The 22,848-nt window shown below is 59.2% G+C and overlaps 2 protein-coding genes across 10 annotated transcripts; one reads left to right on the forward strand and one right to left on the reverse strand.

Annotated features, from left to right (window-relative positions):
- Positions 1 to 383: 383 nt before the first annotated feature.
- On the forward strand, positions 384 to 8,210 carry LOC132416181 (inactive serine/threonine-protein kinase TEX14-like). 7 transcript variants are annotated; one of them, XR_011246302.1, is made up of 13 exons: positions 386 to 2,624; positions 4,119 to 4,225; positions 4,628 to 5,020; positions 5,102 to 5,162; positions 5,488 to 5,598; positions 6,220 to 6,341; positions 6,421 to 6,863; positions 6,948 to 7,020; positions 7,111 to 7,171; positions 7,260 to 7,415; positions 7,589 to 7,826; positions 7,933 to 7,982; positions 8,079 to 8,210. XR_011246302.1 is itself a non-coding variant. In XM_059999483.1 (6 exons), exons 1-5 carry the CDS (start codon positions 2,562 to 2,564, stop codon positions 5,323 to 5,325), a joined length of 711 nt encoding a protein of 236 aa, XP_059855466.1. In that variant the 5' UTR covers positions 392 to 2,561; the 3' UTR covers positions 5,326 to 5,352; positions 5,488 to 6,211. The 7 variants fall into 7 exon arrangements, 2 of the variants coding, with proteins under 2 accessions (XP_059855467.1, XP_059855466.1); XR_011246303.1 differs by having other exon boundaries at positions 6,543 to 6,863; XR_011246305.1 differs by lacking the exon at positions 7,589 to 7,826.
- On the reverse strand, positions 7,945 to 22,191 carry ARHGAP33 (Rho GTPase activating protein 33). 3 transcript variants are annotated; one of them, XM_059999344.2, is made up of 21 exons: positions 22,077 to 22,191; positions 19,756 to 19,853; positions 19,592 to 19,676; positions 19,158 to 19,238; positions 18,911 to 19,048; positions 18,387 to 18,479; positions 17,308 to 17,430; positions 17,143 to 17,220; positions 16,991 to 17,057; positions 16,848 to 16,907; positions 16,605 to 16,757; positions 16,419 to 16,521; positions 14,847 to 14,991; positions 14,687 to 14,769; positions 14,495 to 14,602; positions 12,958 to 13,103; positions 12,169 to 12,322; positions 11,940 to 12,085; positions 11,785 to 11,859; positions 10,070 to 10,735; positions 8,295 to 9,977 (listed from the first exon to the last, which is right to left on the reverse strand). In XM_059999344.2, the coding sequence occupies exons 1-21, from the start codon at positions 22,080 to 22,082 to the stop codon at positions 8,719 to 8,721; spliced, it is 3,867 nt and encodes a 1,288-aa protein (XP_059855327.1). In that variant the 5' UTR covers positions 22,083 to 22,191; the 3' UTR covers positions 8,295 to 8,718. The 3 variants fall into 3 exon arrangements, with proteins under 3 accessions (XP_059855329.1, XP_059855327.1, XP_059855328.1); XM_059999345.2 differs by lacking the exon at positions 22,077 to 22,191 and having other exon boundaries at positions 8,298 to 9,501; positions 9,586 to 9,977; positions 19,756 to 19,834; XM_059999346.2 differs by lacking the exon at positions 18,387 to 18,479 and having other exon boundaries at positions 7,945 to 9,977.
- Positions 22,192 to 22,848: the final 657 nt, after the last annotated feature.

Below are 22,848 nucleotides of genomic sequence, written 5' to 3' on the forward strand. Positions count from 1 at the left end.
CACCTGGTGATCAAGAGGGCGTCCCAGAGAATTCATAAGAATAACCAAGTAAATACTGAGAAGGGCATTCCAGGACAAGGGCATGTGCATAAACAGACTGCGGAGTCGGGGGACAAGGATGGAGGCTGGGGGGCCAGAAGATGCAGTCTTTGGTGCCACACTGCAGGGTATCGACTCTGTCCCAAGGGCACTGGGGAGTAAGGAGGCTTTGAAGCAGGGGAGGGACAGAGTCAGGTTGGGCTTTAGTGAGAGTCCCTGGGCTGCAGCACGGCGAGTGGACCTCGAGCTTTCCGCCTGAGAGCCCAGGGGAAGCTGGGGTAGGGAATCCTGGCAGGTGGGTAGAGCAGGGCAGGGTGTGGGGAAGGGAGGAGGGGGCTGGTGGAAAGAGCAATCAGGAGGCTGAGCGGAAGGGCCGTGGAGCTGATAGGCTGGATTTGAGGGAGACATTCAGGGCCAGGCCCGGGGCTCTGGCTTAAAGAGGGGACAGTGGGTCCAACTCTGAGATGGGGATCTGGGAGGAGATGCAGTTTGGGGGAGATACTGAGGCCAGCGTGGGACCCAGTGGGTGTGAGGGCCCCAGGGGACGTCCAGAGAGAGGCAGAGTATCAGGACATTGTGGGGCAAAGAAGAGAGGCTGGGGCTGAGATGGAGGAAACCGCCCATGGGTGTGGGTGAAAAGCATGGAAAGACAGCCAAGGGCAGGGATCATAAAGGGCCCGCCAGCCCAAACAAGAAGGCGGTAACATTAGGGGGCAGTCAGTAGCTCTGGGGTGGCCATTGCTGTCCCTCCTACCGGGGCACCTCAGGGCCGCAGGGGCAGCTCTCAGGGGAGGGAGGCTACTGCACAAGCGCACAGGTGGCCAGAGACAGCTGGTGCGCACGAGCCTAGGATTCCCGCTCAGATCGCCATAGTGCACGGGGTCACGTGGCAGCCACATGGGGATCGCTCTCGGAGCCCAACGGTAGGTACAAAGCTGCAGCGACTGGGCCCTCAGCTGTCCACCAGGCCCCTTCCCCAGCCCACAGACCCCCGCCCTCAGACCTCCCCCTCCCTCACACTCCTCCCGTCCTTCCCACCCCTCCTGCGCCCTCAGACCCACCCCTTTATCAGACCCTGTCTTCATTACGCGCTCCCTTCTCTCAGCGCACGGATGCAGTCCTCAGACCCCTTCCTTCCCTCCGTCCCTTCTCATAATCCATAGACCCCATCCTAGCACACAGACGCTTCCCTAAACCTCAGCCCATGCCCCCCAACCCTCAGACCCTCTCCCAGGTGACAGACCCCAGCCACTACCCTCAGACCCCTCCTCAAGCCTGCAGACCCTGCCCTCAGACTGTCCTCCTCCCTTGGACGCCTCCCTCTCACAGCCTGTAGACCCCAGCCCCTCTCAGGTCCTAACCCTCAGACTCCTCTTCCTCCAGCCCCTAGGTAGTCTTCAGACCCTCTTCCCAAGCCCCCAGACTCCTTTCCCTGGCCCCAATCCTATCCCCGTAGCCCTTACACCCTCTCTCCCAGACGGAGTGCCCAGCCCTCAGATTTCCATAGATCCTCTTCACTCCCAGACTCCCTTGGACCCCTGACCTGTTCCGTAGCTGTCCCAGAGCCCACCCCTCTTCTCATTCTAATGCCTCTCTCCAAAGCAGACCCCTCCTGAATTGTCTTTTTTTCTCAGTCTGCCCCCTGGACTCCCAGCCAGCTCTGTCTTTATTGCCTCCCAGAGGTCTAGTCCTTCACTTCCTCATGCCCTCATGAGACCCGCTAGCTGATCCCTGGCCAGGAGCTGAGTCCAGAGCCCACAGATGCCCTCACTGCGTTCTCGCTTCCCCGTGGAGCTGCGCTCTGTCCGGGATCCAGGAGGCTAGGTGGGCCGTCTGCATCGCCTGGCTATGGCCAGGGGCCCAGGCTGGGGCCTCACCTGGCTTCTGCTGGAACTGCCTCGGGGGGACAAGATCAAGGGGCAGAATGGAGGGTGCAACTTCAGTTGGCCAGTCAACAATTGTGTAGCACGCACCTATCGTGTGCCAAGGCTCTGTTGTCTGAGATGGGGATTTATGGGTAAACGTGACCTCCTGGGTCATTGTGAATGAAATCTAATATGAGAATTTAAGAGAGTGATGAGAATGACGTAGAAAGGAGAGGTAAAGGGGATGGCCTTTTGGATAGGGTGATACTTGGGTCCCACACTACGAGTCAGTCATGCAGACAGCTGGGGGAAGAGCACTTCAGAAAGATGGAATAGCCAGTGAAAAGGCCCTGAAGTCAAAACACACTGGGTATGCGTAAGTAGCAGCAAGGAGCAAGGGGACTCAGGGAGAGAACTGAAGCTGAGGGGGCAGCAGGTACAGACAGGAAAGGGCCTTAAGAGGGGTGTGAATTTTGTTGGATTTTGTTCTGTGTGTGATTGGAAACCATCGGAGTTGCAGGCAGGAAATTAACACTATCAAATTTAGTTTCTGTTTTTCATTGATTTTTGTAAGTTGATTGTGTATCCAGCCACTTTCTGAACTTGCTTAATAGTTGTAATTGTGTGTTGATTCTTTTCCTTTTTTGTTATCTGCAGATGGTGACAGTTTGGTCTCAGCTATTTCATCTTCAAACTCCAATCTCTTTTTCCTGTCATAAGGTACTGGCCAGAACCCCCAAACCTTGCTGTCAATGGACATCTCTTTCCTTGTTCTTGATATTAAAGAGAAGAGCCTATGTTTCTGCACTAGGTACCATGCTTGCTGTTTGGGTTTTGGTTTGTAATTTTTATCAAGTAAGGAAGTTCCCATCTATTCTTAGTTTTCTGCGGTGGGTTTTTTTTCTCCCTAATCATAAGTAGGTATTGAATTTTATCAAGTGCTTTTTTCTACTGATGCAGTTATACGTGATTTTTGTCTTTTAGTTCATGAATGTGTTTTGTTACGTTGATAGATTTTCTTTTGTTGAATCATCCTTGCTTTCTGGGAATAAATCGATTGGGTTACCCTTTTTACTTTATTTAGGGACTTTGCGTATATGATCATAAGTTGAATTGATATATAGCTTCATTTCTGATTCTGGAAACTCTCATCTGGTTTTGGAGTTAAGGTCGTACTAGCCTCATAAAAATGAGCCTTGCCCTCTTTTTCTGTTTTTCTGTTTTGGAACAACTTGTATAAGGTTATACGTGAAATGAAGTGATTATCGTAATGATTATATTGTGAAATGATTTGTGTTTTAAGATGATCCCTCTGCAGGGCAAAACAAATGCAGAAAACCAGTTAGGATGCCATTGCAAAAGATGGTAGGCTACTGAGTAAAATAGGATGCAGTAAATGTGATATTCAGAGGTTCCTGAAGGACCACATTTGGAGGGATTTTGCGGCAGAGACCAAGCTAGGTTGGACCAAGTACATGATTAATTAGCTGTGTCTGCCAGTTACATAGGAATGCAAGGGCAGAGACACCATGGGTATACGGGATAGAGTCTGGAGGAAGAGGCACTCAGGGATGATGGATGCAGAGAAACAGGGCTTGGGACATGATGGGTGTGGAGATGAAGGGTTGGGAGGGGGGCTCTGAGCAGGATGACGGTGAGTAGGGGATTGGCAAGGGCATGGAGGATGAATCCAGAGGAGGTTACTACCTGGATTCAGCTCTTAAATGCAGTGTTCAAAAATAAACTTGAGAGATTTCCTGATAAAATCCAGAGTTTGCTTTTCTTGAATTTGGTGCTGACCACATGGGACCCGTATTCATATAGTGAAGTAGAGCTGGGTGGAGCCTGCCTGCCCTAGACAGTGCACGAGGCTCCTATAAGCCCAAGTGCCCATGAAGTCCACTTCCTCCTGGCCCCTGGGTACCTTGGTGTGATTTTGACACCTCTGGGATGGGGATGGATATTGGCATAGCAGGTAGATGTCACCTTGTTCCAGTTCTGTGGACTTAATGGTGAGGACTGTGTTGAGATGGATTCTGAGGCAGAGTCCCCAGCAGCTGGAAGGTGGGCGTTCCAGGACACAGAGACGGAACCTGGAGTCAAGGATCACCCAGTCTAGGAGGGACTGTGGGGGCAGGGAACTGGGAGAGGACCTCTGCCCCCGGAGTAAAGGGCAGGGGTAATCCTCAACCTTGCTGCCCCTCCGTTGTCCAGGTAGATGGTGAGAACTCTGCTGGGCAGACAGCACTCTTCCTCGCGGCGCTGCTGGGCCACAGCTCTGCCGTGCAGCTCCTGCTGGCCTTTGGTGCCAGCCCCAACCAGTGAGTGGACAGGTGGTGATGCCCCGCACTCCCAGCACCCTGAGTCTGAGTCCCAGGGAGCCTGAGAGCCAGGGCTGTCTTCCCCAGAGGCCTCTCTCCCTCAGACCCCCTTCCATCCCCTGATGACCCTCCCATCCCCAGTGACCAGCCCCCACCTTGTTCTCTCAGTTCACCCCTTCTTATCCTCCAGTGACTATTCCCATTCTCCCACTGCCTCCCATGCTCACCGCTATCCTCTCACCCTCTCAGACTCCACTGTGTTCCCAAGTGAGCCCCCCATCTTGATAGCCACCTCCCATGATCGTAGTGACCCCTTTATCCCTCAGTCCTCCCACTCTGCCACCTCCTGTCCCTGTTCCGTCCCTTTCCTAATCCATTACTGTTCTCATCGTTTTGCTGCAGCCGCTGCCTGGACGGCAGCACACCTGTGCATGCGGGCGCCTTCTCGGGCCGCAGCCTGGTGATGCTGCACGTGCTGCAGGCGGGGGGTGACCTGTGTCTGCATGACCAGCAGGGTCGCACCCCTCGGGAGTGGGCAGAGGAAGGCGGTGCCAAGCAGAGCTGGGAGGTGAGCCGTGGCCGGGGTGGGGTGAGGGCGTCAGGGCGGGCGCCCCACCCTGCCTCATCTCACGGGCCACCCCCTGTCCGGGTGCTGGAGCCATTACAGCTCTGCCGTGCCCACACATCAGCACTGGTGCATGGCAGTGAGTTGGCACCCATTGCACCCCTGGGCCAGTTGCAGGCCAGCTCTGGACAGAGCCTGTGTGGTGGTGTGCAGCTGATGCAGGCCGACAGGTAACAGCCCACATCCCGAAGCCTGCCCACCCACCGCTCCCAGCTACCCTGGACTTACTCTCAGACGGCCCTTTACCCCAGGGCACGGAGGCCGGAGCAGATCGGGAGAAGCCCCCAAATCCCAGCCGTAGGGTTCGGCCAGGTAAGCAGGAGATGTTGGAGGGAGTGGGGACCACTCCGTCCTCCTCCTGCCTCATGGTCCTGCTCCCCACCTCCAGCGGAGCAGCTTGTGGCCAGTGGGGCTGGTAACAGGTGGACCCCGAGGAGCGGCTGCCAGCCCGGGGCGAGTCCGACCGCACCTATGAGAGCAGCTCCCACACCCTCATGGCCAAGTGAGAGAGAGACCCCTCCCACACGCCTGCCTGGCTGTGCAGCAGAGCTCGGGGAAGAGTCCAGCTCTCCTCTCCCCTTACAGGGAAACCCCCTTGTCTCAGACCCACACTCTCTCCCCCTCCCCGTTTCTCCAGCCTCCTGTGGAGGGGCCACCCCGTGACCATGACCGTGACCGTGACCGTGTGGCAGCTGAAGGCACCTGGAGCGCAGCCTGACGTGCTGTTGCCTGACCTTCAGCACTGCAGGTACGTCACCCCAGCCTTCCCGCCAGGCCAGCCCAGTCCTGCAGAGCAGTCTCCTGCCTGCCCTCCCGACTCAAGTGTTTCGGAAACAGAAGCGCAGGGAGTGTGGCAGTGGCCGCGGTTACAGTCTTCACCTCTGGGCCAGCGCTTGGCATGAAGCCCTCCTACTGGTGTGACCCCTCCCCACGGGCAAGTGGGTACCCAGTTCTGTGCACTGTCTTGTAGGCCTCTGAGAGGAGGCGGGCGTAGGGAGGGATACCACAGACAGGGTGCTGGTTCTACCGCTGCCAGGCTGTGTGACCCGGGGTCTCGGTTTCCCCTCCGTCTGGTGGCTGAGGCAGATCGTCAGCCCCTGGTGCGTGGTGATCTGTGCCCGAGGGCAGCCCCCTGCCCCGTGTGGGTGGGGGCCTCCGCACGAGTGGCCTGCTCTCCGCCTGCCCAGAGCCCTGCACCACCCCAGCCTGTTGCTGCTGACGGCACTGAGCCCCTCGGCCGACCCGTCGGGGCTGTGCCTTCTCTTCGAACCCGTGTGGCTGGGACCAAGAGAGGGGGCCCCTGCCCTGTGCCGGCCTGCTGCCTGGCCACCTGCCACTGCAGGTGCTGGAGGCCCTGCTGTTCCTGCAGGCCCGCTGGCGTGCTCCTGGAGGCCTCAGCTCCCATGCTGTGCAGCTGATGCGGCCAGGCCTGGCCAAGGTGGGCAGCCTGGAGCACGGGCGCCCGCTGCACCAACTCTGGCTGTGGCCCAGGTGAGCGCCTGCCTCACTTGCCTGCCCCTGCGTCCCTGTCCGGCGGCCACTGGCTCACCAGGTTCCTTGGCCTCCACAGGCCACAGCAGGGCTACCCGTGGGGAGGCCCAGGCCCAGGCCCAGGGCTGACCCCTCCTCCTGAACTGTACCCGTGGTTGCCACTTGAGCTCATCTGCGGTAACACGCCTGCCACCACCTCAGACCTCTACAGCTTCTGCATCCTGGCCCAGGAGGTCTTCACTGGTCAGCAAGTGACCCTGCTCCCTGCCCCAGTGAGGCCCCCACCCATTTGGGTCCCCCAGTCATGTTTCCTCACAAGAGAGCTTCCCTGGGCTGGAAGAGAAGGGCCTGAACTGGAGGCCGGTGAAGGCTGAACTGGAGGCCGGTGAGAGCCCAGCTCTGGACCCCCTGGTGCCAGCTCCCAACCAGGCCCTGGTTCAGGCTGGGCTGGGTCTAGTGCCTGCTGACCACTGGGGCAGCCTGCAGAGTACACAATACCTGCTGAGGAAGGCCATGGCTCAGGTATAGGGCAGGTCGGCCAGGGTGGGTGGTAGCCCTGGAACCTCAGGCAGGGCCCGTGTCCCACACCCAGCCTCCTCTCCACAGGACTCAGCCTCTGAGGTGAGCTCCCCAATGGATTGGACCACACTGTGCCCTTCACCCCAGCAGTCTCCACCAGGTTAGAGGGCAAGGAGGGGATGGTAGCAGGTGCTAAGCACAGGTCAGCTGTGACCCCACCCCATTCCAACCAACTGGTCTGTTCCCCCAGAGCCAAGACTGCACTCAGGCCTGTGCCCCCTGTGATGTCCCCAGGCCCCTCCCCATCCCAGGTAGGAGCCAGGACAGGCATGTGGAGGACCAAGGGAGCTGTGGGGCACCTGGGCAACCATGCCAGCTCTCTGCCGTCACTCTCTGCAGGTCATGGGCCACAGCAAAGTCCAGAGGGGTGCAGCCTGGGACTCGGGCAGCAGCTTGACTCTAGGCAGCAGCTCGAGTCCCAGCCTCAGCCTCTGCCCAGGGCACAGCCCCACAGCCAGCGTCAGCCTGGACTGCTGCCTGGAGCCCAGATCAACAGTATGGATACCCTGAGCCCTGTGCCACCAACCATTTGCTCACCTGTGACCCCTCCCTCCAGTTGTCACCAACCCCAATTTCCCTGGCTGCCTGTCCTATGACCAGGGACCCGCTGGGACACCCAACTGTCCACTCGATGACCTGTGACCCCCAACCAACCCTGCTTCCCCCAGGGCCCTGCCCTGTACTCCAGCCTTCAGGACTCAGCCTCCCTGCTGGGGACTCAGAGCTCTGAGGAGCAGTTTGAGAGGAAGTTCTCAGCCAAGATCCAAGCCCTGCAGGGGCCGTGGTGGCACACACACAGGGCTGCCCTGCTGACCCCCAGCCCTGTGAGCCCACCCCCTGCCTACTGACCCACAGGGAGGCTTCCCACACCCTGGAGACTGCTGGCAGGGAAGGCCACGAGGGCAGGTGAAGCAGAGGACCCTGAGCCCAGCCCCTGCCCCACCCCACCCTCCCAGGGCCATCCTGAGCTCTGTGGCCACCGGGTGGCAGCTCTAGTCTTTTACTCCTGCAGGCGCCCAGCCCTGAGCTGATCAGAGGAAGTCTCTTCTCCAGCCTGCAGAAGTGAGAAATGGGGCACTGGTGGGAGGCCACAGGCCCCTTCCTCATCCCTGAGATAACCCTCACCTGCCCGCCACCAACCCCGCCCCCCATCCCCAGGATGGATCTGCTGGAGATCATAGCAGAGCTACAAGGTGGATGCCAACTTGAAGACAGGCCCAGGCTCAATCCCACTCCTGACACAAACTGTTAGGGCACCCATGGCCCCTTCTCTGCAGATATTGCCCCTCAGAGTCTCCCAGGAGTGACTCGCCACTTAGCACCTGCTGAAATGATAAAATGAGAAAGCAACCCACCTGTTACTGCCTCTTTATTCACTGAGCCTGGTCCCAGCATGACACTAGCAGCCACATTTTCACCATTTTTATTCATTAATTTTGTCAGATGGTTTAGTGGGGTATGTGGGGGGAGATGGCAGGAGCTGTCCCCCCACCCCCTGTGCACAGGACAGGACATGCTGGGAACTCCTGGAGAGAAAGGGAGGACAGGGAGTCAGCCTAACCCTCTCAGATTTGTGCAAGAGCCCCCAGGATGGAGGGTGGTGGGGTGATGGGCATGCCCTTCAGCCCAGGGTAGGTAAGCTATGATAACAGGTTAGGGACCCACATCAGAGGCAAGTTACAAAGTTAGAAACCTGGGGTAGGGGTCAGGAGCTCAAGAAAATACAAAACAAGGGATTAGGTTGGACCAAGATCAGTGAGGGAGAAGAGAAAGGAGGAAGGTCTCTCCCAGCTCTGGCTCAACAGTAGCTTCGGGTCTGGCCCTCAGAGTGGAAGGACCAGCTGGGAGTGGGGTAGGGGGGTGGGGGACCAGCCCCCTCCCTTCCTTGCCCCCCATTCCTGTACAAGGACCCTCGGTGGTGCTCGCCCCCCCTTCCATAGGCTGGTGGGGCTGCCCTGTAGGGGAGCGGGTCTGGAGGGCCCCAGGGCCCAGGCACCCTGTGAGGGGTGTGGTGGCCCCAGGGGGCCCGCTGTTTCTGGGGGAGGCGGGGGGCTGGGGGACCAGGATCAGAGCGGCTTCTGGGGTGGGCCGGAGGGGAGGAGGAGCTGGAAGAGGCGGGTGAGGGACCCCTGGGCCCTAGGGCTAGGTTGACATAGAGGGGCTCAGGTCGGGTGGGGCGCCGGGCAGGGTGCTGGGGGGCTGAGTAGCCAAGGTGGTCGTGGGGAAAGCAGGAGGAGGGTGGTGGGTAACTGAGCAGGAAGTCGGGGGACCTATGGAGTGGTGGTGATTGGCCAAGCATGCCATACGAGGCATTGAGCCTATCTGGGGGCATGGAACGCAAGGGACTCCAGGACCGGGTGGGACCAGAGTAAGGGGACCCCTCGCCTGCCTCAATCTCATAGTACAGGTTCTCTCCTCTGTCCAGTGGTGCAGGGGGACCCAGGGGGCTCCTCCAGACTGGGGCTGGGGAGCTGGGCTGGAAGGATGGGGAGCCAAGGGGGTACAAGCCTGGCCTGGGGACCCCGAGGAAGGATGGTAGGCACTCCCGGGGGGCTGAGGAGAAGAAGCCAGGGGTAGGAACCTGTGGGGGGACAGAACACAGGAAGTGGGCTGCCATCTCTGGCACATCCCTGCACCTCCCACCTGTCCTGAGCTGGGCACTGACCTGGGAAGGGCCCCTGGGTCCCCTCCTTGAGGTCCCCGTGGGCCGCTGGCTCCTCACCAGGCTCCCATCGCTTTGTTGTCTTGGTAGGGAGGGTGGGGGTCCCGGAGCCCAGGCACCTGGGTGGGCTAGGGAGCGGGGGGGTGGCCCACTCCCTGAGGTCCCTGGGGGCTCACTGCCCACCTCCAGGGACAGCGAGCCGTGGAAAGGGGAGTGGGGAGCAGACGGGGTGCTGCCCTGCTCCTGCTGACTCTGTCTCTGAGCCACCTGCTGAGCCCGCTCAGCCAGGGCCAGGGCCATGAGGCGCGCTGGGTTTTTGGGAGGCGGGGGCGGGGCCCCCCCAGGACGAAGGAGGGACAGGGGTGGGGGCAGCAGCGGTGAATCCATACCAGCACCTAGGAGAGGAGTGGGAAGAGGAGTCGGCAGGGTCTTGGGCGCAGCCTCAGGGCTGTGAGGGTGCGGGATCGGGGGGCTGGACAGTACTCACCATGCTGGCCTTGGGCTCCCCGGGGACCAGGCAGTGCCAGCTTGCTGCAGATCTCCTGTTGGCAGGTGTCGCTCAGCTGGGCCTCAGCTCCACGCAGCAGCAGGGGGATGAGATGGGGGCGCAGGCCTGGGCTGGGGCTGAGGGCTGGCGCTGGGGTGGCCGAGGCAGGTGTTCCTCCAGCCCCCAGCAGCTCCAGGACAGCGGGTGGCACCGATACAGCCAGGGGCTCTGAGATGTCCAGGGCAATGGGTGAGGCAGGGCCGGTGGGTCCACGGGGCGAGAGGGCCTGGGGGGTCACCCTGGGTGGAAAGGCAGAGGCGGGGGCCGGGGGTGCCGGGCTGGCGGGAGGTGCAGGGTCCCCTGGGGTGGGGCTGCTGCATCGAAAGGTAAGGGGATCAAAGTCAAGCCCCCGGAGCCCCTCCAGGCAGCGGGGTGGGCTGAAGTCCAGCTCGTCCCCATCATCTAGCCAGGCTGAGGCTCGGTGTGAGGGGGAACCGGAGAGCGCCCCCAGCCCAGCTGCGGAGGACTCGGAGGTCTCGGAGGACTCGGAGGTCTCGGAGGACTCGGAGGATGATAGGCTCTCGCAGGAGCCAGCAGGTGCTGGGCCCACAGGAAAAGCATCACTGCTGGAGTGGGGTCGCCGTAGCCTGTGCAGCCTCTGGAGGCCTGGAAGGGCAGTATGGGGGGTGCAGTTAGGGGTCAGGGGTCAGAACTTTACATACCCATATACATCAGTGAGAACAGGACACACCACCCAGTAAGTTGGGGAAATAACATGAAGAGGCACGTCCCTGGACAGGGTCACAATGGCTGGGAATCCAGGGAGAGCTCTTCAGACTCATGGGTGATAAAGGAAATAAATGGCAAGTCCATGAAGAGAATCCTTCCAGACCCAAAGGCAAGAATGAAGTCTAACGACCCCACTGGCTGTGAGCATGAGACCAGCAAGATCTCATACACAGTGGCTGGGAGTACAGCGTGGGGCGACCACGTCTGGGAAATACTTGGGCCTTGTCTTGTACAGTTGGACGTGAGCATACCGTACAGTATGCACCTCCACTCCTGGGCGAGCTCATCAGAGCCCCCAGATCCATCAGGAGGAGGATGGACAAGCAACTCCCAAGGGGACACCCACACATGGAACACTAGAGAGTGACGGAGAGGAAGGAGGCTGAGCTCTACTCAGCAGCGCGGACGGCAGCCTATAATGTAGTGGTGAGTGAATCCACATATAGCGCGATACCGCTTTTAATGGTACCCTTTAATTAAAGTTTCAAAACAACTAGAACTTCCCAGTATGTTATTGACGCCTGCACCTGTATGTGATAAAACTGTAAATGCAAAGGGATGAAGACTATCAAATTTAGAGGATGCCTGTGGTGGGGAGGCAGCAGGTGGGAGGGGGAAGAGTTCGCAGGTAACATAGTGGCGCTCTTTTAGTTCTGGCCAGTGAGTTCATGGGTGTTCATTATACTATTTAATTTTTTTTTCAAAAGGGATGAATAAAAGACTTTGAAAGGACGCTGCATGGACCAGTGATCATAGTGCATCAGGAAACAAGGGTGAAGCTTTATCCAACTTATTGTACCTATGGTCCAGATTAAAAACAAAAAAACCCAAGACCCCCAAATCTGAAAACACCACTTGGAGGCCAGCTCAGGGCCCCAGTCCCTCCCAGCTCCACCTGGGCATAGGCAGCGCTGCCCCGTGCTCACCAGCCCCGCTGGCCTGCGATGACAGAGACTCCTCACTCTTGGTAGACCTCAGCGTGACAGTGTCAGGTCGGCTGCCTGCAGGGAGAGGAAGAAGGGTCACGGGGGGCACTACACAGTGCCTCTCTGACCACCACGCCAGCTGCCCGGCCTCTGACCTGAAGGTGGCAGTCGGGCACGGGTGCCCCCTAGCCAGGGAAGAGGCTTCTTTCGGGGGATGCTGGGGCCCCGGCCCAGGGCAAAGAAGGTCTTCCAGCTGCTACCCCCAGGCTTCCGCTGTTTCTCGCCTCTCTCCCCTTTCCTCCTGGAGTTTGGGTGAGACACAGGAGGCAGGCTGAGAGCTGGGGCCCCCCGGCGAGCCCCTCCCCTTCCAGGCCTCCCACTCACCTTTCCACAGGTGAAGCTGGGGCCTTGGAAGTTGTGGGCTCGGTGGGCGTCCCCAGCCGGCCCTGGGTGCGAGCCTGGGCTTCCTCCAGCGTCAGCAGGCGAGTGGAGGGGCCGCTGCCCGCAAGGGACTTGGGCCTGGGGAGGAGGCAGCGGCCTGGGAAGTCGGGAAAGGGGGCAGCCGTCAGCTCTGGGACCATTCAAGGCCATAGGCAAAGCCAAGCGCTACAGCCCAAGCCCCGGCCCAGCAGCGTGCCCACCCGGGCTGGCAAGGCAGGGGGCCAGGGCGGATCAGGCGGGAACGGGTGGGCAGCAGGCAGGTGAGGAGGAGGCGTGAGGCAGAACGAGCTGATGAGGAGGCAGCTCCCAGCAGCCAGCGAGGACAGCGGCTCTGGCTTCAGTTACCTCGAGCCAGAGGGCCCTCCGACGTGCTGAATCCTGACTGGGCTGGGGTCCGGGGCGGGGCGGGGAGTCTGGGTGGGGCTGGGGCGGGGTCAAGTCTGGGGACCTCCCACCTCCTCCCAGGTGGACCCAAGGCCCCGAGCGCCCCCAGGAGCTACAAGGGGTGAAGGAAGAACGATGTCCGGGCCAAGAAGTGGGGATCCTGAGCGTAGGAGCTGAAATGAGAAGGGGGGGGAGGGGAGGGAGAGGCCGGGGCGGGGTCCTCAAGGAGCCAGAAGGGAGGTCCAGCTTCAGTGGGATAGGGATGGGGCTGGGAGCCCACCTGCCCTCCCGCTGCAGCCCGGACAATGAGGGGGCAGTAGTCAGGACATCGGGGGTGGATGGGCATACCTGCAGGGTCAAGGCCAGCAGAGGTGAAAGTGTCGCTGAACAGGACGTCCACGTGGGTGAGCAGGAATTCCACCACCACCGACTGCACCCGCACCTCCCGGAAGGCTGCTGCCCCCCCCAGCCCCACTGACTCCAGCTCCATGGACCTGGATGGGAGGACGGGGAGGGTGGCCCGGTGCCTCGAGCCCCAGCTGGTGGGTTCTGGCCAGGCAAGGTAGGGAGCCTTGGAAGCAATGCCTATCATTCAATGTCTCTGACCCCGTCAAACTAAAACTGCATTCTCAACCCTTCCCCAAACCTGCTCCCTCCCTGCTATCCCATTTCAGTCAGTGTACTTCTAGTGGTTCAGGCCAAACACCCTAGAATTGTCCTTGGCCCGTCTTTCCCTCACACCCACATCCAGTCTCGGCAGACCCTGTTGGCTCCACCCACAAAGCCTATCCAGAATCTAAACTCTGCTCCTCCACTACCCCCACCCTGGCCCAGCCTCCATTCTCTCCCTCCTGGACCATCACACAACCTCCTCCCTGGTCTCCCTGCTCCCATCCCGCCCCTACACTCTGCTCCCCACACACAGCCAGAGGGAGCCTGTGAACCCCTGAGTCAGATCAGGGCCCTCCTGGCTCAGAGCCCTCTTCTGGCTGCATTTCACTCCTGGTAAAAGCCAAAGTCCTCACTATGACCCACAACCCATAAGTCCCTCCCCTACCTGGTCCATCACCTCTCTGACCTTACCATCTCCTCCCCCTCAACCCCTCCCTCACTCACTCAGCTCCAGTCACACTGGCCCCTCTGCTGCTCCTCCAAAACACTAGGCCCTGACCCAGCCCCAGGACCTTTGCACTTGCTATTCCCTCTGCCTAGTTTGCTCTTCCTCAGATATCCACATGGGTCCTTCCCTCACCTTCTGCAGGTATCAACTCAAATGTTACCTTCTCAATGGAGTCTTCCCCACCCACTTCATTTAAAATTGTAAACCTCTATATTCCAGGTCTGTCTTTATTTTTTCTCCTGTAGCTCTTATACCTACCATGTACCATCTATTTTATTTATTTACTTATCTGTTTCCCAAGAAGAACTGAACTCCTCCAGAACAGAGAACTTGCCTGTCTTGGTCACCATCAAATCCTCTGGGGCTTACCCTGCTGCTGGCCATGGAAGACTTCTTCCTGAAGCCTTCACTGCCAGTCTAAACATTTCAAATGCCATGGCCCTGCAGATCTCCCTTCCCCACTTTGTAATCTTTCTCTTTGCCACTCATCACCATCAGACAGCGCTCTGTGTTTTTCTTGTAATGGTTCACTGTCATCTCCCGCATGAGAATGTGAGCCCAGAGCACAGGTTCCTGCTCACTACTGTGTCCCCGGTGCTGAGAACAGGGGCTGGCATACTGGCATCCAACACTTAAGAAATATGTGAAATGAACAAGAGAGCAAAAGCTGGGTGGGTTCCTGGGGTGGGGGAGGGGGAGGGGGAGACTCAAGGCCCAGCCTGTGGGAGGGAGCTAGGGGGGCAGGCTGGTGAGCTGCCAGCTTACCGTAGCAGGTTGGGTGCCCAAACAATGGCCAGGTTGCGGGCATGCATGCTGGTATTGGCACTGTGTCTCGCCATGCGGGCCAAGTGCCTCAGCAGGTACTCCAGGGTCCTGGGGGTGGAAGCGGAGGGGGACGCCTGAGCCTCAACTCCCTTGGGAGCCCACCACAGCCCTTCCCTGCCCCTCCTGGTTTACCTGTAGTGCGGCGGGGGCAGCTGCTGGATGACGTCGTGGACCCGCACCAGGCGTTCCTCCTCCCCAGGCACTGACATGGCTTCCTGAGATTGTGTGAGCATGAATGAGGGGGGCCGCACGCCTCCCAGCACCCTCCAACCTTGCCAGCGCCCTCACTCACGCTGAACTTCCCGTAGAGCTGGTATGTGAGCAAGGGGTTCGGCAGCTCTCGGAAGTAGAGCTTGCAGAGGGAGGACACGCTGTGGATGTCCTGCAGGAAGGCGGGGCCAGACAGTTCAGGGATCCTCTCACTGTCAAACTCATGCCTGAGGCCACCAGGTCAAGGAGGAGGAAGATTCGGGTCAGAGCTAGCCCACCTGGCCGTGTCCTTCCCCCGCCCCCTAAAGTGTCCACAGGTGGATGCAATCCTCTTCCTGTGCTGGGCTCTTCAGAGGCTCTCAGAACCTTACTGAGCCCCCCTTCCCCCCAACAACCCTATGTGCCAAAGACAAGGGCACCCCACTTACAGAGGAGGACACTGAGGCTCAGGTGGGAGATGCCCTGCTTGTAGCTACCCAAGGCTATCTGCCTCCACAGTGTGACCGGGCTCTGTCCACAAAGTTGTGCCATTTTCCTGGCTCCAAGAGGTCACACTGGAAAATGCAGCTGAAATCCCAGCGGCCCCTGCTCACAACCTGGCGGTGTCCCACCCTCTCAGGTAAAAGCTCTATGCACGTGACCTCGGCCTCATCTCTCACTGCCCCAGGCTCCACGCTCTCGATTCACGGCCTCCTGTCAGCTTGGAAGCCCATGCCTCACTGCTTCCCACCTCTTCGACTGTTGTTATGCATGCTGCCCCTCCTGGGCTCAGAACCCATCCTGTGGCTCCCCTCTTACTCCCAGTAAAAGCCCAAATCCTAACAGTCATCAAAAAGGCCCCCCATGGGGCTTCCCTGGTGGCGCAGTGGCTGAAAGTCCGCGTGCCAATGCAGGGGACACAGGTTCGTGCCCCGGTCCGGGAAGATCCCACATGCCGTGGAGCGGTTGGGCCCGTGAGCCATGGCTGCTGAGCCTGAGCGTCCGGAGCCTGTGCTCCGCAACAGGAGAGGCCACAGCAGTGAGAGGCCCACGTATCGCAAAAAAAAAAAAAGGCCCTGCATGCTCTGCCCCTAATCATTTCGCAGACATCATCTCCTGCTGCTTTCCCCTCACGCTGGCTGTTCCCTCCAACGTGGATAAGCACATGGCTCGCTCCCTCACCTCCTCCACAGCGAGCTCTCCCCCAGGAGGCCTTCTCCGCCCACCCTACTGAAAACCGCAATACCCCCCCCCCCCGCCGTTTTCTTATTATGATCTTGCTTACCCCTGTCTTTTTTCCTCCATACCACTTGTCACCTATTGTAAACTCTCTCATTTCCTTGTTTGGCTCCCCCTCTAGCACGTGGGCCCCGTGAGGGCGGGATTTTCTGGTTGTCTCATTCACCACTGCGTCCCCAGTGCCTAGTGCTTGGCATGTGGCAGGTGCTCAGTGAAGGCCGACCCCTCTGCTTTGAGTGCTTGTTCTGCTCTCACCTTTCAGACCTCAGCTGGGGTGTCACTTCCTCAAGGAAGCCTTCCCTGCCCCCACCCCGGTCCAACCCTGCCCTGTGCCCTCCCAATAACTCTGTGTCCCCAGCACATGGCACAGGGCCTGGAATAGAGATGATGCTCAATAAATGTTTGCAGAGGGAAGGGGTTGGTGGAGGGTCCTCACCGTAGCCTCTGGATGTTGGATGACACACCTGAGAGCCGATAGATTCCATCTACCACCCCATGGGCCTCGATAAACTCAGAGCAGCAGCGAAGCACCTGGGGCACTGGGAGAAACAGCGGGGTCAGGGCTGGGCAGGTTGCAGCCTGGGTGGGAGGATCAGGCAGGGCAGGTGGGCCCGGGCCTCACCATCCTGGCCTGAGTTGCTGAGGTGCTCTCCAAGGTCACAGCCGAAGACCCTCTGCCGCAAGATGCCCCGCTGCCGCAGCCGCTGCCGGGAAGGGCGGGAGTGCATGAAGGTGCGGAGGAGGCCGGCCAGCTTCCCACGCGGCCGGGGCACAGCTGTGGGTGTAAAGGCGGGTCAAACAGGGTCAGTGCAGCCCCCGGTCTGATGGGGTGGGAGGCAGGGGCCTCGCCCCTCGTTTGCATTACCTGAGGTCAGAGAGGAGATACCCTGGGGAGCTGGGACACCACCCGGGGGACCGTCGGCATCTGTGGGGCGAACAAGGGGTGGAAAGGATGGATGGCTGACAAAGGATGCAGGAGGGCCTCCCCACTTTGCCCAGGACACTCACCCCCCTTTAGTCCTGGACCCGGCCGCTCTGTGAACAGCTCCACACACTCGCTGGGGAAGAATCCGACCTGAGGAGGGTTTGGGGTCAGTGACTGGGCCATCTGAGCTGGCGCAGTGCCCCGACCCCACCTGTCCACCCCAAGCCAGGCTCACCTGGAAGCCCCGCTTGCCCCGCCACCAGCTCCGATCCTCCGTGGGCGGCATGTCGATCACTGAGACAATGTCTCCCACCTGGGAGTGGGCAGGTGTGAGGAGGGAGGGTCAGAAGGCGCAGGGGAAGTGGGGACCCAGCTGGAGTCTGCTCCTCCACAGCCTCACCTCAAAGGACAGCTCGTCTGGTGCCTGGGCTGTGTACCGCTTCACCACATGGGCAGCGGCCACCGCAGGGATATTGAGTGAGGCCTCCTCACTGAGAAGCAGTCGCCGGCCGTGGTTGTCCAGCTGAGATGGAAGAGAATGTGGCAGGGAGAGGCCAGAGGAAGGCGATAATAAAGACAGAGAAGGTTCCTCCATGCCCAATGGAGGCCACCACCTGTCTCCCACCCAAGAGCCCCTGTCACTCAGAGCTATTGGTCAAACACCTACATTCTTGCCCCTCCCAAAACAAAGCCCTTTCCATGTCCCAGGACTCCCCTGCCAGAAGTCTTTCTGATACACCCCTGCACCCTCGTCCTCCATAGCAGACACTGCACATCTGCTATCTAAAAACCTGCTGCTTAGGGCTTCCCTGGTGGCACAGTGGTTAACAGTCCGCCTGCCAATGCAGGGCACATGGGTTTGAACCCTGGTCCGGGAATATTCCACATGCCACGGAGCAACCAGGCCCGTGCACTACAGCTAGTGAGCCTGCACTCTAAAGCCCGCGAGCCACAACTACTGAGCCTGTGAGCCACACTACTGAAGCCCGTGTGCGACAACTACTGAAGCCCGCGCTCCTAGAGCCCGCCCGTGGTCCGCAACAAGAGAAGCCACCGCAATGAGAAGCCCGTGCATCGCAACGAAGAAAAGCCCCCGCTCCCTGCAACTAGAGAAAGCCCACGTGCAGCAATGAAGATCCAACGCAGCCAAAAATAAAATTAATTAATTAATTAAAAAAAAGCCCAACCCTGCTGCTTTAAGCCACTCTTAGCCCGGCATTCTGTGAGCTACAGCCAAACCTATTTCTAACCAATATACCTTGAAATTCTCACATCCCTACAGCTCAACACCTGTGTGCGCATGTGCGCACACACGTTTTCCCCCCATAGGCAAGCGCCCACACAGACACTGAAATACCAGCGTCTCCTCCACTCCTACTCGTTTCTTTCCTGTGCCCACACAAACCCTCCCAGGCTGGTTCTTGCTCCCCAGACATCCCTCACTCACTCCCAGCTCCAAGCCCTCCTGCCCGGGCCCACCTCCATCCAGGTGAGCACGGGCCCACAGTTGAGGTTACTGTCCACCAGCCCTGACAGGGTCTCCAGGTACTGCAGCAGCAGCGGCACCAGCATCTGGGGGCAGGTGGTCAGAGTGGGCTATGTGAGAAGACCCCACCCAAGACAGCCCACTGCCCTCCTATACTGCCCTAGCTCGCCTCTGGCAGAGCCGAAATTCAACTTGTACGCATGGGTGCTGCTCCGTTCGCTCTTAAGTACTGAAATGCTGTCATATCAATTGGTTAAACAGACTATGCCGAGTCCCCGTGTGCCCCCATTGGTCTGGCCATTCTGACCCTTCCATGAAACCCCCAGGAACTCCCTATGATCCTACAACTAAAGGGAGTCTCCAGAACGCTGCTGCAGTTCTAAGGCCTCTGACTGGCTGGGACTCGGGCCATACCAGTGCTTAAATATTTCTCTATTCCCCTGCCTTGATGGTTTCACACATCTCTGATGAGGACACACCTTGGCTGAGGTAGGGGCTGGGACAACAAGTAGTTTACCTGGGCAGCCCTGGCACCCTCTGGGGGTGGGGGAAGCTCTGGGAGGCAGGAAAACCTCCGGTCAAATATGCAGCGGTGGAGGTGGGCGTCCAGGGAACGGAAGTCATCATAACTGCGGAGAACTGGCCAGGAACGGCCCTGTGGGAGCGGGAAGGACAGGAGGGAGCAATGGTTCCATTACCCTGAGCTGAGGACTGTGGCAACCAGTCCGCCAGGCTTGATGAGAGGTAGGGGTGGGTGGCCTCACCTGACAGGTCACCTGCACCCCAAACACCAGTTCATTCTCTCCAGAGAAGCTGGGACCTTCACGCTCTGGAGACAGCAGGAGCTGTAGAGGGAAACAAAGGTCCAGGTGCGGGTCTCACTTTTTTCCAGCCCTGACCTCTCCAGATCGGCATTATCTAAGGATGGGTCTGTGTCCCCGTCCTGAGCCTCCCCAAAAGCAGGGCCTCGTGATGTCTTAGTCAGAGTACAGGGTCCTGGCACCAAGCATACACCTAACAAAAAGTTGTTGCTGAATGAATAAAGGAACAAATGAATGAATGAACAACTCTCCCCTTCTGCCCTGCAGCTCCTGCCACTGAGCAGCCAGTCCCAAGGGTAGGTTTCAGTGGTAAAGTGGCTGATACTGCTTCAGGGCTGGGTGGGATCTTGCCTACCCACCTGGTGCTGCCCCCATACCTGAATGTGGCCGAAGTCAACGTTCTCGTAGTGGAAATGGGCACAGTCAGCCAGCCGGGGAAAGGGACCTCGAGGAGCCGAGAGCCTGGGGGACAGGTGACAGGTCACTAGTGGCTCCTGCACTTGGTTCCCCTCCTAAGTTGAGCCTGTCCCTCACCTCTCACCTCTTCCCAGGCTTGCTCTTCACACTGGGCCCCCCAGCTGGGGGCAGGGGCTGCACTGAGCCTTCCCCTGGGCCATCCAGGCTGTCAGTGCTGCGAGCCTGTAGAGCAGAAAGAAGAATCAGAGGCCCCCAGAGATGGGAGCAGAGAGACAACGGGAGCATTGTTGTCTGTCAGCCTGGGCCTGCAGGCCCGAATTGCTCCATACACTGCCCTGAACAGGGAGAAGAGGGGTAGGTCAGGGGGAGGTAAAGGCTGGGCTGAGGGTAGGTCTGCTTCTTCGTGTGTGGTCTGGGGTGGGGGGCTGGCAGAGCAGGGCCCACGGGTGAATTAGGGAAAGAGCATGTTGGTACCATCTCTCCCCATTGAAAACCCTCCTGTAGCCCCAGCAGAGTACAGTCATCTCCCGTATGTGCCTCTCCACGCCTTTCATAGACATCTGGACAGTCACTGCTCCCATCTTATCAGTCTTCCTGCTTCCACCTCTCCCTCCCTGCCAGCTTCTTCACAGCAAGAGCCTGTATAACTTTCACAAAACACAAATCTGCCTCTGTCTCTCCACAGCTCATGAATCTTCAATGGCTCCCTGTTGTCTTTAAGATAAAGTCTAGGGCTTCCCTGGTGGCGCAGTGGTTGAGACTCCGCCTGCCGATGCAGGGGACGTGGGTTTGTGCCCCGGTCCGGGAAGATCCCACATGCTGCCGAGTGGCTGGGCCCATGAGCCATGGCCGCTGAGCCTGCGTGTCCGGAGCCTGTGCTCCGCATCGGGAGAGGCCACAACAGTGAGAGGCCCGCGTACCGCAAAAAAAAAAAAAAAAAATGAAGTCTAAATATTCTGGTCTGTTTACCTCTCCAGCCTCATCTCTTCCCACTGCCTCTGCTCTCAGAGCTCTCAAACTTCTAAGAGTCCAACAAAAGTACCATCTTCTCATTTCCTTCTAGGGCTTTGCAAAGGCTGGTCCTGCTGCATGGAACACTCTTCCCCATCCTTTCCGTCTTTTCACTTATCCCTCAGGTCTCAACTCTCATGTTCCCACCTCTCGGAAGTTCTCCCTGACCCTTCAGGCTGTGTCAGGCTCCTCTTCTGGACTCCCGCATCCCCTGAGCCACCCCCATCCCAGGCTTGATGTTGCCTGAGCTTCCCTCATTACAGCCTTGAGCACTCTGAGGTGTCCCTGTCTGGTGACAGTCCAGTGGAGGAGTCCATCTCCCCCACTGGACTGGGACTGAGTCCCTAGTCCCCCAGCATTGCCCAGCACAGAGCTGGGCACAGAACTGATGCTCCTCACAGGTTGGGTTGTGCCTGATTCCTCTCTGGGTCCCAACGCCCAGTGCCAGCTCAGTCACACAGCAGGGGCTCGGTAAAATCTGATGAATAAATTAACCATCTGCCAGATGAGGATTCCTCAGGCTGGGCTCTAGCCTCTCCCTCCTTCGCATCTCTACAACGCCGACTTCGTCCTTTGGGTCTCACCCTTGGGTGGGTCCCTCTCCAGCCCATGAAGCTCCCCAAGGCAGGAGGGGATCTGACTTTCTCTGGGCCTGGAGCAAAGGGGCTACACAGAGGTCTCAGTGAATGTTAAGTGAGCGAATGAGGGAATGAATGGATGAATGAGCAGGAGCAGCAGGGTGGGAGAGGGAGATGGTGGGGGAGGGTGGATGAGGACAAGAAGATGGAGAGGACCCAAGGATCACATCGGGGTACAATGCAGCCTTGGGATTAGGGTGGAGTAGGGAGGAGGGGAGCAGATGGAGAGGCTGAAGTAAAGGTTCAGGCTGATGGGGGATAAGGGAGGGTTGGTTGAGAGGGACTGGGAAGGGGTGAGAAAGACGAGAAGGAGAAGAAAAGGGTCAGGCTGAGGATGGAGCCGGGTGGGGGTGGGGCTCAAGAATGAGAAACCGGCTGATGGTAGGAGGAGGAGGGGTCTAGGCCAGGGAGGGGTGGAGGCTGGGATGAGGACGCTGAGGATGGCTCTGGGATAGGGGCTGTTGAAGGACCCAGAGAGCCTCAGCAGGCCCCTGCGGGGGCCACTTGGAGGATGCGGGGTCCTTCCCTGGACCAGCCCTTTTTCCTCCCAAGTCTGGGTCTTCGGCCACTGTCACCCCCATCCAGGGCGTGGAAGGGGGATGCGCGCTGAGGGGGCGGGGCTCGGGTAAGAGCTCGGGCCCAAGACCAGGCCGGGGTACAAGAGGGACCGCGGTGAGGGGTGAGGGGCGGCGCAGGCCGCGGGCTCGGGCGGGGCCGGGGGCGGGGCGCGCGGGGCGTGGCCCCGCGCGGACAGACTGACTTCGCCGACAGATTGACGGCCGCGTGGGCGCCTCACCACCATGGTCGCGTAGCCTCCTCAGGCGCCGGCCGCGCTGGACCCCTCGCTCGTCGTCTTCGTCGCCGATGCCGCCGCCATGGCGACACAAAGGGGAGGGCGCGAGCTGCGCGCGGGCGGCTGCAGGCCCCGCCCCTAACGGCCGCCCGTGGCTCCGGCACTAGCCTCACAGGGGCGGGGGCAATGGGGGACGCGGCGCAGCGTCTCATTGGCTCCACCCTTGGCCTTAGGACGACGCCCCGCCCACCTGGCGGATTTTCATTGGCTTGGGTCTCATTTCTGGCTCGGTCTCTCCGGTCCCGCCCCGCGAAGTTTGACAGCGCCACGCCTATGCCTGCTTTTCATTGGCCGTCATTCCCCTCCTGAGACACACCCTCAGGTTCTTTATGCTTTGCTTCTAACATTTCTAACACTAAGCTGTGGACCCTTCCCTTAGTCCACTGTCAGTGACCGCTCCTCTGCCACTTTCAATTGGCTTCTCCCATGGCCTCAAGCTTTTCTCCATCCCCTAAGCAGCTCTTCAAAGTCTCGATCCTCTGACCCCACTTTGTCAGTCCTTGACCCCTCCCCTGCCCACAGAATACTAACAACATTGGCCTCTGGATGTTTTTCACTGGCTCAGATGCCCTGCCTGGGACATAACCCTAGGCAATCTGCGACTTAGCCTCCCGCTACTCACTGGACATTTTCCTTGCCTCCTCTTCTACTGCTTCTTACAGGCTGGCCTCCAGCCTTTATTTATTCCTTTTTCCTAGGAATAAATTTAGCCTGC

Source organism: Delphinus delphis, chromosome 20 (assembly GCF_949987515.2).
Source record: "Delphinus delphis chromosome 20, mDelDel1.2, whole genome shotgun sequence".
Lineage (NCBI taxonomy): Eukaryota > Metazoa > Chordata > Mammalia > Artiodactyla > Delphinidae > Delphinus > Delphinus delphis.